General features: G+C 43.4%; 1 protein-coding gene across 5 annotated transcripts in view; it reads left to right on the top strand.

The window, feature by feature from the left end:
- LOC310772608 (protein NLRC3-like) overlaps positions 1-17,188 on the top strand; it is a 153,051-nt gene that overhangs the window by 31,144 nt on the left and 104,719 nt on the right. For all 5 annotated transcript variants that reach the window (XM_083632451.1, XM_083632449.1, XM_083632448.1 and 2 more), the window contains exon 11: positions 11,995-13,822. In XM_083632451.1, coding sequence (XP_083488577.1) covers positions 11,995-13,822 — 1,828 coding nt within the window. The remainder of the gene's footprint in view (positions 1-11,994; positions 13,823-17,188) is intronic.

The raw sequence follows: 17,188 nt of genomic DNA, 5'->3' as shown, positions 1-17,188 counted from the left end.
CCTGCTGAAGAACCAGATGTAGTACTCTTGCATCTTAGTAGCATAGATAGACAGTATCATTCTCTGCAGGGGGTGTGAATGATGAGCCATCAAGAAACTTTGGGCCAACACAAGTAAAATGTGTAAAGTGTGCGAGAGTTTCTGGTGTGTCGACTTTCAGGCTACGCTGTTACGACTTGTTGATGCAGCATTCGGACCTTATTGCTCTCGAACCCAGTCTTGACCTCCTGCACCATTATTCCTCCCACACACTGTTGCTGTCGTGCACATTGATAGTGGTTTTATTCAAGTTATCCAACTCACAGTGGAATACGAGGTTGCCTTGTCCTGTCACAATTTTGTGTGTTCGATAGGCTGAGACTTCATCTAGGACCTTGGCCAGGGGAGTTTCCTGCTCTAAGCCAAAATCGTAGCTCTCAGAGTGGCCAAGTCTGTCTGATATCATGGTGAACTGCCTGCTTCGGGAACAAGTACCTCGCGGTCACACAGTGTAGAATGTGTTTTGGTAACTTCCATTTTCCCTCTGACACTGCCCAGCACAGGTCTTGCCAAATACCAGGAGAATACCAGACGCTTCATACACTGAACGCTGCAGATGTTGCATTTGTCTCTACTTGCCAGCAATAACCGTGCTGAGGAACTGGATGAGGTCTTGGGGGTGGGAGATTTTCAGAAGTGAGCTCCATATCGTTGGCTGTTGGCAGCCACGGTAGATCATTGGACTCTATGAAAGCCTGTTGGACATTCAGACGAAGTAAGAGAGCAACATTTTGGTAGTTGTCTGTGCTTCCGGGAGTGTACGCTCATGCAAGAGGATTAGAAACGCTGATATTTGAGCCAGAAAGAAATGGCATCAATTTCTCAGCCTGTGATTCAGTTTGCTCCCATGCATTTTCGTTGTTCTTATAAGATGAGAAGTATTCAGGTCTCTCAGTGTTGCGATGACCATCTTTGATCTCAACTTTGTCACAACAAATGTAGTCTGGTGTAAAGATGAATCTAGCAGAACCCCCTGAAGACAATGTACAGGGGGAGTGATGCCACTGTAAGGTTGATGGTTCTGGTTCTGTATCATCTACCAGAAGATGAAGATTGCCTGTAAAGTGCTGATAACAGTTGCGGTGATAGCCAACACTTTCCAGGTCATCGGGGAGAGTTGTAGGGATCTGCTCACACACTTATTGCACACGGTATGGGGACTCATGTGACTGGTGGAGACGTCAGTTCCAGATTGTATGAAGCTGTTGTAGTTTTTCTGTAGCAGTTCCTTTGATTTTAGTGAGGGGTCTAAAATGACCACGATCAGACATGATGGCACATGAAGGATGCATGTAGTTGGACAGCATTTGTGGGCTGCAGGACCTACACTCTGTTTTCTTTTGGGCATGCAGGCTTACTGTCTGCTCCCACCAAATCACCATTAACTTATAGGCACCCTGTTATGAAATCTGGACTTTTAAATCTGACTAGAAATATCGCACAGTCAGTTCTAGCTTGCTTGCCTTGCATGCGCTAAGTGTAACCCCTTATTATGAGATAAGAGATGAACCCAGCTTCACCAACAAACTAGGTTCTAGTTAGATTTAATATGTTTACTAGCTCGCTAGTAGTACTAACTAGCTACTAGCTACTAGCTCCATAACCACGTTTTTACCCTGTAGTAGAATTGTGTCCTGTACACGTCTGTATTGTGATGTAATGTGGTGTGTAGCTGAGTTAGCTTCTTACCTTGTGTTTTGGAGGTTGAACACCCAGCAAAATAACACAGTTGGCATCAGCGAAGGGGTTGAACTTTAGACTGAGGTATTTAGTACATGAACAAAAAACGTATATTTTTATAATGGCAGCACTAATTTGCATAGTAGCACACCACAGATACATGTGGCCACTTCAGGAATAGTTTTATTATGATCCTTGACCCTCAACACATGGGTCTAGACACCTTATTTCTTCAGTTATCTGCAATATTGGCTGAGATATAGTGAAAATATACTTTTTGGTGAAGGCGGCACTCATTTGCATAAAAATGATATGTGGGACATTTTCACAACTTTTTAACACGTTCACTGCCAACGACGTATTACTCCGTCAAAAAAAATCCAACGGTTCACTGCCAATGACGTATTACTCCGTCAAAAAAAATTTATTGTTTTTTTTGACCGTGGGATGTGCATCTAACCCTTTTACATCTCTTATATAATTATTGGAACCACCGAACGTTTACAACCCATTCCACCGACCCACTAAGTGGCGACAGTGCTCTCCTGACTAGAGGAAGGCAAGCATTTTCATGAGAATGGCTTCCTCGAAGCCATTCTCATGAAAATGGATTGGCGAAAACGCTTTCGTTTTCGCGCTGATTGCTGGCGGTGCGGGATTGCAAATTTGCATAATAGATTACGGGTGGAACACACTTTGAAACACGCAGCATAAATATGACCAGAATCGCAAAAGCTTCATCAAAGCTCTCAACCAAAACTCCAAGAAACGAGTGAGTCCATCCAGACTTCCTCAAAGAGCAGCCGCGCAGACAGGCACAGCAGCAGCAAAGCAGTGAGACTGGTGACAAGCTTGTGACACGGCCGCTGCAGCCAAGAAGAACGCCCACGGAGGGAGGAGTTGGAAGCAGAGGGGGGTTTCCTGCTGTTATGGAGGAAATTACTGTTCAAAACTATTGTTTAGATGTCTGACGTCTTACTGATGCCAAAAATGAATGGTTAAAGTGACTGTTCTATCGAATTTCACAAAAAGCCGTTTATCTCTGAATAATTTTTCAGACGCTGAAACCATGCTGTATTCAACTGCTAATGCTTACATAACTACTAACTCTACAAACTAACTCTTTTAGACAGAGAAAGCACACATTCTATTAGTTCTTTTGAGATATTGTGTGTTCACAAAATCTTAGCAGAAAATAATCCTCGGGTCTTGAAAGATGAGCCAGAATCCTCAAAAAAAACCTCTGGCAAAACCTACCTACAGTAAAAAAAAAACGGCTGGCAGTGAATGTGTTAACATAGCTCATCATTTTTTACACAATTTTTCCAATCTAGAAATGCTGATTAGAAGTATATTTCCGGGGGGGTGCATGATACCCCCTCCTTCCTACTAGACTATATGAATTAATCCATGAAAGTTACCTGCTTAATGAAGAGCACACCTGGCTCAAAGTGATGATGAGACATCATCATATTTTAAACAGGTTCTGTTTTAGTTGTAAAATCTGCCACAGGGGCAAACAGGTGGTAGACCCAAACAATGTTGATAAGTCAAAAGAGAGGCCAACAAGTGCCAACACATTCTCAATACGTAATGTCCATCTTTGCATAACAAGTTTGTGTCACAAATAACGTTAGCCCTACAACATTAACCTCGGCGGTGTCAAGTGTATGAGACAGACACAACACGTCATCTGTAATGGAGGACAAAATACCTTGTGGGAGAAGCAATAGTAATTCTTGCAGCAGACAGTTGAGCAGGTTGATAAGCAACTCCTCATCATGTTTCCTTCACTAGAGACCCGTGCTGCACTCAGGCTAGCCCACACTTCCCAGGCTACACCCACACTTAGCTGTCCTGACTTGGGCCTGCACTTAATTGGTTTAGCTTTTTCTCCCCCACTTTCAAATCCGATCTGTCTAGCCTATTTTTTTTCTCTCTCTCTCTCTCTCTCTCTCTCTCTCTCTCTCTCTCTATATATATATATATATATATATATATATTTATAAAACGGCTCTCTCAAATCAAGCAATCTGATTGGTTCACAGCCATTGTATAAATCCAGTAACCCACTCCAATAACCCATGGCCATGGGTTATTGAGTTGCCATGGCAACTCTCTTACTAAAAGGCTTTGGTTACCTCAAATGACAATGTCGAAAAAACAAATGGCGGAGACAGCTGTGAGATCCTTGTGAATCGATCTTCGCTTATAACTTTACTAATACTTTGCAGAAAATTATGTTTTGTACAAGAATAGACGCGGGCTAATGTCTTCTTTGCAAAAAAAAGGCTGTTAACCCCACATTTAACCCTGTAACGTTAGTTGGTGTCGGGCTTTGCAGAAAAGCTCTCAGCTTCTCAGCAAGCACTGAGAATGCAGCGCTGCGCTCGAGCTGCGTGTCGGGCTTTCCAGAAAGCTCTCAGCTTCTCAGCAAGCGCCTCGTGGGATAACAGCTGAGCAGCGGGATATATTTGCCACAACACACTGGCTCTCATGCTATATTGCTTAAATATATATATATATTACACTATTTCATACATTGCATTGATTTCAAATTGTGTGGATTTCATCCGACCATAGGCTCAAAAAAGATTTATTTTAATTAGGGCTGTCAGCGTTAACGCGTTAATCGCGCGTTAACGCGCGCCGATCATAACGCGTTATTTTGTTTTAATCGCGTTAATCGCATGCCGCTATTTTGTCCCTTCGCGCACCCGTACTTGTAGTCAAGCAGTTTGGTTTCCTGTCTCCTGCATGTGCAGGCGAGAACGACATCAATACGCTTTTAAATGGCTCGTTTTACTTCCCAAATGTCACAGTGGATAAGTCGAGAGCCGTAGTTTGCGCCTTGTGTAAAACGGAATTAAAATATCACCGAAGTATCGAGTTTGAGGCGAGCGATCACCTAAAAGTAGCTAGCGGCCAGCTAGCAGCCAGCTAGTTAGCGCGAGACTCGTCACTCATTCTTCCTTCAGAGTCTCGGATGCGCTGGTCCTCTAACCACTGGGAGGTCGGCTCCAATCGCTTCACGCGATATACACGTTATCAATACACAGTTTCCAATACCGAGCCATTATTCACATGGAAGTGCCAAAGTTTTTAGCTCAGATACAGCCTTCTTCGGCTGTGTCATTTTGGGTTTCGACTGCTCCACAGCGCCGCCGCCGGAAGTATCGGTTCTGGAGCATTCTGGACTGTTTACAATTATTGTGCATTTATTTTCTATTCAAGATGCATTTTGTAGACATTTTGTGACCTCCTGTCTACATTACACTTCTATTTAATTGAAAATAAATCTAAAATTCAAGATCACAAAGTACATTTCTTTGCATTCATTTGATTCCCAATCACGACACACTGGTAATAATGATTAATATCTAATTAAAAATGCTTTGTAATGCAAAATATAGCATTTTAAACATGCGATACAAAGATGCGATTAATCGCGATTAATTATAATTAATCGCAGGATTAATCGCGATTAAGAAAATTAATCGTTTGACAGCCCTAATTTTAATGTGAAGATTACACTGGTAGAAATTCATGAGGATATCTTTGAAGAAAAAAATCCCATTCACTTTTTTTTTTAAAGGCCCTTTTGGCCATTTTCGGGTTCTTCACCCTTGATAGAGATTTTGGCACGCATCCCAAGTTGTTCGCACAAGTCATATTAGTCTATAACCGTTGAGATATTCTCTCCTAAATAGAGTGCATATACTGTATATCTGAGCCAGGTCCTAGACTAGGTAGGGCATTCACGGCTAGTGAATTTTACTAGTCGACTAGTTGTCCCTAAAGGTAGTCGACTAGTCGGAGTCCCCCCCCCCTCCCCCCAATAAAAACGCTCAACTCACGTCAAAAGGTCTCAAATACAACCAGGCAGCAGGGCTATTGAGATGCAGGCCTACAGTAACAATGGTGTAGGTGGGACCAACCTGGAGGTATGTGAAAAGCAGAGCCCTCGATTGGCTCTGAGAGGTTGTTTACAAATTAACCGCGATCTGATTGGACTAAACCCAGCACGCTTGTCTGAACTGGAGATGTTGACTGCAACGCAACTCCAAATAGTTTACATTCTGTTTACTTAACATGGCATAAGGTATAAAATGATTGTTAAAACAAATCATTCTATGTTCAACAACAACCAAAGTTATGTCCACCTTCGGTCATTAAAAAGCCATCTCAAAAGCTCTGAATAGCGCATCATACGCTATTCAGTCTGAATTTCAGACTGAATAGCATTCAAGATTCAAGATTCAAGATTCAAGATTTTTATTGTCACTCCATGGTACAAGTATCACGTGTGAAATTCTTGTGCTGTGGACTCCGTTTACAACATAGTACAAATGTAGGGCATATGAGTGCAAAAACAACAAGAGACACAACAAGCAATAAGGCAGTATAGTGATAAGACAAGTCAGAGACAGTGGCATATTCACTGCACATAGGTGCACATGTCCTGTGCATACTTTAGCCGTGCTTAAACATTTTAAATTCGGCGTATTTGACATATAGGTGCAAATAGCATATTCCTTATTAAACATACAATTAAACTCTGCGTTTTAAATTCGGCGTATTTGACATACGGGTGCAAATAGCATATTCCTTATTAAACATACAATTAAACATTAGACATACGTAATGGTAGCAGCTACAGTACGGTACAGTACGGCTACTACACTATTTGTGTATGTTAAGGAGTATCGTGGCCTGCGGGAAGAAACTGTTCCTCAAGCGATTTGTGCGTGCTTTTGGAACCCTGTATCTTCTCCCTGAGGGTAACAGGGAGAACAGGCTGTTGTGGGGATGGTTTGTGTCTTTGATGATCTTCAGGGACCTCCTGAGGCACCGCTGTTTATACAGTTCATGCAGATCTGCAACTCACATCCTTACGTGCTGGGCCGCGCGTCTCACTCTCCGTAGCGCCCTGCGGTCCATGGTGGTACAGTTCCCGTACCAGGTGGTGAAGCAGCCAGTCAGCAGGCTTTCAATGGTGCCCTTTGTAGAAGTCCGTAAGGATTTCTGGCCTTAGCCCAAATTTCTTCAGGCGCCTGAGTCCATGTATTCGCTGTTGGGCCTTTTTGACAACAGTGGCGGTGTGGCCGGCCCAAGTCAGGTCCTGGTGGATGTTGACTCCCAGGTACTTGAAGCTGTCCACCCTTTCCACCACTGTGCCGTTGATGGTGATTGGGGGGGGTGTGCCCCCCCCCCCCCCTCCTGTAGTCTACAATGATCTCCTTGGTCTTGGAGACGTTCAGAGAGAGGTGGTTGTCCTGGCACCATTGTTCCAGGGCCCCCACCTCCTCTCTGTAGGCCGTCTCGTCGCCCCCCGAGATCAGCCCCACGACCGCTGTGTCGTCTGCAAACTTCACGATGGTGTTCGAAGTTTGAGTCGCCACGCAGTCGTGGGTGTAGAGGTCGTACCAGAAGGGGCTGGAGACGCACCCCTGGGGCGCTCCTATGCTGATGGTCAGTCGTGAGGAGGTGAGGTTGGCCACCCTCACCACCTGGCGGCGGTCTGTCAGGAAATCCAGGATCCAGTCGCACATTGCTGTGTTTAGTCCCAGATCCTTGAGCTTGCGTACCAGCCTGGAGGGTACTATGGTGTTGAATGCTGAGCTGTAGTCCACGAACAGCATTCTTATATATATATATATATATATATATATATATATACATATATATATATATATATATATATATATATATATATATATATATATATATATATAGCATATGATGCACTAAAATAACGTTATGCCCAAATAGAGATCAACTTCAGATATCACTTGTGAAACTACTATAGTATAGTAATCTCGCCAATAAATATGAATGTCCACACAGATTGCATGACGTTTACGAATGGTTTATTTTAAATAACTCTGATGATACATTCATTTTTGCGGAGGAATGAGCTGCCCATGATGACGATTATTGAGACATAACCAGTGCGTGAAACATATTGTAGAACTTGTGTAACTGTAACATCGCCATCTCTATTATAATGGGTTTACACTTGGAAAATAAATAGTGGCTACTGGCTATAGTAAGAAAATATATAAACGCAAATTCAAAACGTACTCACCATAATGAAAAGTGCATGCTGGTAATTCCAGTATTATACTCCACAAAGTAAGTGCAAACTGCAAAGTAAAAGTCAAATAGTATAGCCAGTCACTACGTCACCAGGCAAATATCCAAAGTTACGGCCGGGACACACATCTTGCATGTGCGTGGCGTGTGCGTGTGCGTGGCGTGCTTGCTGCGGCTGGCACACCCGCGGCATCCACACAGGCAGCGTGGCTGGTGCGTCCAGCTGCTGCGCTGCTGCCTGTCTGCCAACTATCTTCCTATAGAGTTTACCTTTTATTAAATTTGCTATAAACAATACAATGATGATTTTAACTGAAGATCGCTTGGGCTCACTTCAGAATCGAGGCAGTATGATTTGTGTGTGTGTGTGTGTGTGTGTGTCTGTGTGTGTGTGGTGGGGAGGGGAGGAACGAAGCCACGTTGTAGCCTATGTAGTTTTCAGAGGGCAGGAGAACTGCAGCTGTGAGCTCAGCTCATCCTCTCGTCTCAAATCAAAACGAGCCTTGATTGGCTGTGGCTGCCCTGTAAAATATAATTTTAATGTCTTTCTGTGTCTATTTGTGTAGAGACACGCTAGAGACACGCGTGCGGTAAAAGGAAAAAATAGGCTTCGCTTCTATTCTCTAGATGACGTGCATCTCATGCTCGCAAGACACGCGCTTGAGACGCGCGTCTGATGCCGGTGGTGTGGCTGCTGTAACCTGTTAACATGGGCGCCGAAATGAAAACGACACGCAGACGCCACGCAGACGCACAGCACACGCAAGATGTGTGTTCCGGCCGTTAGGCTAGCTCCTCCGGCTCGCTCTCGCAAAAGTCCTCCTCATTTCTAATCCTCGCTCTGCACTTCTGGTTAGCGTTCAGAAAAACAAGGGCATCAACATGAGCTGGGTGTAAGCTTGCTCTCTGCCGAGTGATCGTGTTCCCAGCCAGGGAAAACACTCTCTCACTCGGGGTGCTGGTGGCTGGGATAGCCAGGTAGCTTTTAACCAGCTTGGCCAGATGGGGAAGCTGCTTCTCCTTGCGGGCCCACCACTCCAGAGGGTTGCAGGTCGTGGGGATGCGGGTCATCTGGAGATATTGCTGTACCTCCTCTGGGCAGGTGCTGGCACTCGCTACTTTTTTACTGGTATAGTGAGGCCCAAACAGTTCCTCATAATCAGCCTCGAGTCGTGTTTTCTTCTTCTTTGGCTCTCGCTCGTCTGTGTTGTTGTTGTTGTCATCCACCTCCTCCTCGTCGCTGTCTGTGGGGACGTCACCCTGTGCAGCTGCAACGCAAGTCAGAAAGATACCGTTTCAGTTCAAGGTTTTATAGTGAATGAAAGCCCCCACCACATATATTTACCTGTAGCTGCGGGCTGGTCTGCCTCTCCATCTCGCAGTAGCCTGACCAGGTGGCTTTTGACCTCCACTCTGGTAGTCTCCGGGAGGAATTTGAGGTCTTTAAACCTGGGGTTGAGCATGCAGGCCAGGAACCGACCCTGCCAAGTTGTCTTCATCGTCCAGCTTGAACCTGGTTGTCAGCTGTTGTCGGACAGCATTCTTGAAGTTGTGAGCTGCTGGTATATCAGACTCTTCGCTCAGCACACCATCCACCAGGTTGATGATAACAGGGTAAATGAATGAGAGCCTGACGTGAAATTCCCCGCACATAATTGTAGTTGCCTTTGCCAGTGGTCTGAGTACAGGGAGCAGCTGCTAGATCAGCTCCCATTGTGAGGCTCTCATTGCCAGGGCTTTTCTGGTGGCGGATTTGGTAACGCTCTCGTCTTCGAGTACGGCTTGTACAGGGATACGCAGCTGGTGAAGTCGCTCCAGCATTGTAAACATTGAATTCCAACGTGTGGAACAGTCGTTCTGGACCCTCAACTCTGGCTTTTTTGTGCCCTCGTCAGCAGTGCCACGGAGCTGGGTTTGACACTTCTTCAGTGCACACGTTGCCACTGTTGACTTGCGGAAATGACCCACCACTCGCCTCGCTGCTTCAATGGCTTTTGTCACTTCTGCTAAATCCAGCCCTGCCTTGATCGCCAACTGCAACGTATGTCCAGTGCAGCCAAGGTCGTGCATGAAATCTTCACACAAAGACATTGCCAGATGCATGCTGCTTGCATTGTCATGTACAACGCAGAACACCTGCAGGCTCCACTCTCCAATTGTATCAGTCAGCCTCTGGGCGATATTGACAGCGGCGTGCCTCTCTGGCATCAAGGTGGTGCGGAGGACTTTTGCTTTTATCTCCCATAATGGGCTGTCACGGTGATGTATGCATCCATCGTGGGTGAAGTCCAAAGGTCTGTGGTGAGTGAAACATCCTGGTCTTTGATCTCGTCTTCTATTTGTGCTCGGACTTTATCGTACTGGCGTGCGATGCTGTTCCACAGTGTAGCGTGTGAAGGGATAATGTAGCCAGGTTAAAAAAAATGGACGATATGCTTAAAGGAACACTCCGCCCATTTTCAACCAGCTTTGTATCATTAGAACATCAGTAGTATATCAGAAAACTGTAAACGGTTTTGAAGTCTGTCATTTAATTTGACAGTTATTGAGTGTTAAAGTGTGGACCAGTGACATCACTGGTCCACACTAACTCAAATAAAAATAACTCATTAACTCAAATCAACTCTCAATAACTGTCAAACTATTCATCATTCATCTAGTTTGACAGTTATTGAGAGTTGATTTGAGTTAATGAGTTATTAATTTACATTGGCATTACACTACTCATTACTGGGAAATTAAGATTATTACAGAAACGCGTTACTAGTAATGCCCAACACTGTCTGTCAGTTTCTTTGGTAATGATTCAGGTTTACAGAGTTTTGGGAAGGTTCTGGTAACATTCAAATCTGGCACTTCATGACTGAACACAACACATTGGAAGTATGTCATGCAGTGTCTTCTTGTTTATAGCAAAGCAATCTTCTGTCGCATGTTATGACAGTCCAGAGTGCGAGGAGGATTGTGTATTCCTGAATGCTGAAAACGTTTTAGAAATAGGTGATCATGACCGCTGATCGCTTTAACGCTGTAGAATTACAGATCTAGCATGGAATGAATTTGCTTTGCCTCTGAGGTGCCAGTGCAGTACGGCTGCGGGAGCACAGCATGCAGTCAATAAGGACATTCAACCAGCAGGGGGCACTCAGAGGTGAGCGGTTGAATGCCATTATTGACTGTAGGCCATGCTCCAAGATTCAAGATTCAAGATTCAAGATTTTTTTTATTGTCACTCCGTGGTACAAGTATCACGTGTGAAATTATTGTGCTGTGGACTCCGTTTACAACATAGTACAAATATAACAGGGCATATGAGTGCAAAAACAACAAGAGACACAACAAGCAATAAGGCAGTAGAGTGATAAGACAAGTCAGAGACAGTGGCATATTTACTGCCCATAGGTGCACATGTCATGTGCATACTTTAGACGTGCTTAAACATTTTAAATTCTACGTATTTGATGTACAGGTGCAAACAGCATATACCTAATTAAACATACAATTAAACATTAGACATACATAATGGTAGCAGCTACAGTACGGTACTCCCGCAACCATACAGCACATGCACCTCAGATGCACAGGAAAGACATTTATTGCTAGGTCTGTAGCAGGAGGTCTAACTCATATTATTTGTGCCTTGTAGCTGGAAAAACAGAAAAAGATTTCAGAAATATAGATAAGCAGGCAGGAGCAAAGCAGAGTTTGCCTGTAGTGCTGGAGAGGAAGAAGCAGAACTAAGATAACATAACATGGAAAACTAAACTACCGGTACATAATTATTATAATAACAGACAGTCAGGACCGCACAGAAAATCATCAGTGCCAACTTTCCCTCCATCCAAGACGTGTACTCCTCACGAGTCAAGAAAAGGGCAGGAAAGATTATCACTGACCCATCTCACCCTGGCCAAGATCTGTTTGAACTTCTCCGCTCCGGCAAGTGCTACAGATCACTGTACACCAAAACCACCAGATGAAAAAACTGTTTCTACCCACAGGCCCTTACTCTGATGAATACTTAACAAATCCGATTGGTTGCATGAAACCTCTCATGTCCACCCACCAGTAATGAGCTGAATACTGTCCATGGAGTTGGGAATGTGTAAATTATCAGGAAATGTCCTGCATTATCTTTACTCACCACTCATTGACTTCATCTGTTGTTTATTCTTTCAGAAACTCCTGCAGAACAACAATGTCAACGTCAACACAAAGCCCGTCTGAAGCAGAGATTTCAGTGTGTGTTTGAATGGATTGCTAAAGCAGGAAACTCAACACTTATGAGTCAGATCTACACTATGCTTTACCTCACAGTGGGAGATAGTGGAGAGGTCAATTTTGAGCATGAGGTCAGACAGATTGAGGCAGCATCCAGAAACCAGAGATCAGAAAAAAAAATCAAAGTTGAAGACATCTTTAACCCCTTACCTGGAAGAGATAAAACAACCAGAACATTGATGACAAAGGGAGTGGCTGGCATTGGAAAAACAGTCTTAACACAGAAGTTCACTCTGGACTGGGCTGAAGACAAAGCCAACCAGGATATGCAGTTCATATTTCTGTTCACTTTCAGAGAGCTGAATCGGCTGAAAGAGAAAAAGTTCAGCTTGGTGGAACTTCTTCATCGCTTCTTCCCTGAGACCAAAGACGCAGGAATCTGCAGCTTTGACAAGTTCAAGGTTGTGTTCATCTTTGACGGTCTGGATGAGTGTCGACTTCCTCTAGACTTCCAGAACAACGAGATGCTGACTGATGTCACAGAGATAACCTCAGTAGATTTGCTGCTGACAAACCTCATCGAAGGGAATCTCCTCCCCAATGCTCTCCTCTGGATGACCACACGGCCTGCAGCAGCCAATCAGATCCCTCCTCGGTTCGTTGATGTGTTAACAGAGGTGAAAGGCTTCACTGACCCACAAAAGGATGAGTACTTCAGGAAGAGATTCAGAGATGAGGAGCAGGCCAACACAATAATCTCACACATCAAGACTTCACGAACCCTTCACATCATGTGCCACATCCCAGTCTTCTGCTGGATCACTGCTAATGTTCTGGAGTCTGTGTTGAAAACCAGTGACAGCGGAGACATGCCCAAGACCCTGACTGAGATGTACATCCACTTCCTGGTGGTTCAGTCCAATCAGAAAGATGAGAAAGATCCACACTCAACGACAGAGACCAGGACAATGATTCTCTCTCTGGGAAAATTGGCTTTTGAGCAGCTGGAGAATGGCAACTTGATCTTCTATGAGGAAGACCTGACAAAGTGTGGCATTGATATCAGAGCAGCCTCGGTGTACTCTGGAGTGTTCACACAGATCTTTAAAGAGGAGTGTGTGCTGTACCAGGACAAGGTCTTCTGCTTTGTCCATCTGAGCATTCAGGAGTTTCTGGCTGCTGTCTACATGCTCCACTGTCACAGAACCAAGGATGAGAAGGCACTGGGAACATTCCTGGGAGAAGAATCTGATCAGGACATAATTGATCAGGACATAATGCTGAGAAGAGAAGCAGGTATATCGGAAGACAATGACCAATCCCTGGATGCCTTCCTGTTGAGAGCCATGGAGAAATCCCTGAAGAGTAAAAATGGCCACCTGGACCTCTTTGTCCGCTTCCTTCATGGCCTCTCACTGGATTCCAGCCAGAGACTCTTACGAGGCCTGCTGGGTCAGACAGAGAGTAGACCAGAAAGCATCCAGAGAGCCATCAACAACCTTAAGAAGATAAACATTCATGATGACACCACTCCTGACAGAAGCATCAACATCTTCCACTGTTTGATGGAGATGAACGACCAGTCAGTAAATCAGGAGATCCAGCAGTTCCTGAAGTCAGAGAACAGATCAGAGAAGACACTCTCTGAGATCCACTGCTCAGCTCTGGCATACATGCTGCAGATGTCAGAGGAGGTTCTGGATGTGTTGGACCTGAAGGCCTACAACTCATCAGTGAATGGAAGAGCCAGACTTCTCCCAGCTGTGAGGAACTGCAGGAAGGCTCGGTTAGTCCTTGTGTGAATACCAACAGTATAGAACAGTGTAGAGCCACCTTCATATCTGAGACCATCAGAATTACAATAAACATCTATAGTTCCTCAAACATACACACTATTAAAGGAACACTGAAAAAATTTCAACCAGCTTTGTATGATTACAAAATCAGTTTTACTGTATATCTGAAAACTGCAGTTGTGCAGATATTCATTTAGTTTGACAGTTATTGAGAGCTGATTTGAGTTAAATTGTTTATTTGTTTATTAAAAAGGATCCCCATTAGCTAGACGACAGCTAGTCTTCCTGGGGTCCAAGACAAAATACACATTACATGACACGCAACAATTAAAATACAAAAACACAAAGGAAAAGAACAGAAGAAAGAATAAAAAGCAAATCTAAGTTAAGACAGACAATAGAATGGTCAGCTAGCCCTCTAGCTGGCCAATAGCCCAAATATTAATATATGGTCCGTACAACTCTATACTTTAGAAAACAAACATAGAAGGAAACGTGATGTGACAAACATCATTGTGTGTGATAGTGTGTGTGTGTGAGTGTAGATGGGATCTGAGCATCCTTTTAAAACCAAATATTGCATGGTAGACAATTCCAAGAGGCTATGGACAGTTTTCTTATTATTGTGCTTGCTGAAAGAAAGGCACAATCTATTAAGTCCCCCATACTTATTATTATATACATTTGCCACACATTTTGGGACCACAGTTTTCACACACATAGACATGCCAGAACTCAAAACCTGCGGCTCATTGAGGACAGGGTTGCTATGACTTTTGTAAGGGTTTGTTCAAGCGGTTTGGGCGCTATTCGCGATTAAGCGCAAGGTTTTTTTCCCATTCACTTGAATGGGGTTTCGAAAAATATTGCATTAAATTACCTGTATCTCAGAAACCATACGAAGTACAGCTACAAAACTTGGTAGAGAGGTTCACAGAGGGGCCTTTGACTATCTACGCGCTATAACAGCCCTCTTTACGTTTTGGTCCATAACTTTTGAACCATAGGGTCCACAACCAAACTTATTTTTTCCCTGGATTTACGCCCATTTCCGTCTGTCTAGATTTTCCGCGATTTTGAATTTTGTCCAAAACTGTTTTTTTTGCGATTCCACCTTCAAATTTTGTCCAATCTTCACCAAACCAAAGCACACTTCATGTGTGGACTGTCCTGCACAACACTGATTTCACGGATTTAAAAAGAAAACGCAACATTGCGATATCGACTTCCAAAGTTCTGTGGGTGGGGCCTATTTCACAAAGATCGCCATAACTCTGGAACACAACGTCCGATGCTAACCAAACTTGGTACAGGTGTGCAGGGATGTACTCTGAGCTGATTAAAAAACAATTGTCATTTCGCCTATAGTGGGCGCAATAGCAACATTACCTGTAGCTCACAAACCATAAGAGCGACTGTTCCCAAATTTGGTCCATATGTTCATAGAGTACTCTTCTACTCTGGCCTAAAATATTACACCGATTGACCTGACGGTGGCGCTATAAGAGCCATCTTTATGTTTTGGTCCATAACTTTAGAACAGTAGCTTCTACAATCAAAATTATATTTCCCCAGGTTTCCTTGGCTCGTCCCACGTTTAGTTATTGCTGTGATCTAAAGAAATACTACTATTGACCTGATAGTGGCGCTATAACAGCCATCTTTACATTTTGGTCCATAACTTTAGAACCGTACAATCAAATTTCAAAAATCAAAAATCTACAAACACCCTAGCGACTAGCTGGAAACACCCTAGCAACCAGTTACTACACCCTTTAACCACCTAGAGACGTACTAGCTACACATGGGCAGGGGTGTTGCAAGGAGGCGGGGCGTGGCGAGGACAGCAAGCACAATTACATTTTCATTAAGACATTTAGATATTCTAGTTGGTTTTCTGTCTGGGCAAAGTAATCTGACCAGTATTTTTTATTTTATTTTTATGTTATAAATAAATCAATAAATCAATCAATAAATCAATAAATACATAATTAAATAAATAAATAAATAAATAAATAAATATATATATATTATATATATTTCTCGAATTATATATATATATATATATATATATATATATATATATATATATATATATATATATATATATATATATATATATAATATATATATATATATATATATAGTTCGAGAAATATATATAATTCAGACTCAGAATCACTTTTATTGCCACAGTATCCAAGTTACATACGAGGAATTTGTCTTAGTGTCTGTATGCAGCGTAGCGGTCATATCAATATACAGAGATAAGAAGTAGGAAAGCTAGATTAAGACAATCACAACGTTGCAAGTGCAATCAAATCGAGTAGATATATATACAATTATGTACATGAGTGGAGGTGTGTTCCATGGATAATGAATATGAATTTACGTTTAATTTACATGAGATTTACAGACTGAGTTAAATCCATTCAGCAACTTAAGTTTTGCTATTGGAGAAACTGCGCCCTCTGGGTGCAATAGTATCAATATCGCCGTTCAAAGTCAACAAAGCAGCGCCAGAAAGCTCTATGTACATGTTGTGACATCGGGTACTCACCACGTGATTAAATTAGGGTTGCACGATATACCGGTACTACAACAGTACCGCGATACCCTGGCATTAAAAAGGATACTATACCACGTTAATTTAGTACCGATACTTTTAAAAATTACATGAGTTGCGTTGCATCCATGTGCCACCGTCTGTTTCTCCACCGGAGTCTGTGTGCTGCAGCTTTGCGCTGTCTGTTTCAACTCCCTGTGGGCGTGCCAAGTCCGCCCTCCCCTGTCTCACTGACACTCCACTCTCCAGTCCTCTGTTCAGCCGACATGCAGTGTTGCCAACTTGGCGACTTTGTCGATATATTTATCTACTTTTCAGACCCACGTGGCGACTTTATTTCTCAAAGGCGACTAGCGACAAATCTGGCGACTTTTTCTGACCATGGGAAGCAACGTTAATGTGTTGAATCTCTACGGATTTTTCCTGTAAATTGGTGCTGGAGCTGCTGGCTTTTCTCCCTCCCTCTCTCTCCTCTCTGCCTGTCACACACAGCTTCGCTCGACTGCAGCCTCTATCCTACCTGAGAGCAGCAGCATAGGGTTTGCTCATTTCTAACAGCGTATGTCGAATCTGGCCCACGGAGTCAGCACTTAATATTACAACCATACAGTCAGATTACAACGGCTATGCCGAAGCGTGCACGGACAAAGCTGTCCGTCTGTAAAACGATGTTTACACATGTTTACACAGGCAAAAGGGAGACAACACGTCCACTTGACTTGCCAAAGCATCTCTCCAACAGACGATCCGACTAGTACAAAGTGTGACAGTTTAGCGAATGTGATAACGT

This window comes from Poromitra crassiceps (assembly GCF_964638095.1).
Source record: "Poromitra crassiceps genome assembly, chromosome: 3".
NCBI lineage: Eukaryota > Metazoa > Chordata > Actinopteri > Beryciformes > Melamphaidae > Poromitra > Poromitra crassiceps.
This window is presented reverse-complemented; position numbering and strand designations above follow the sequence as displayed.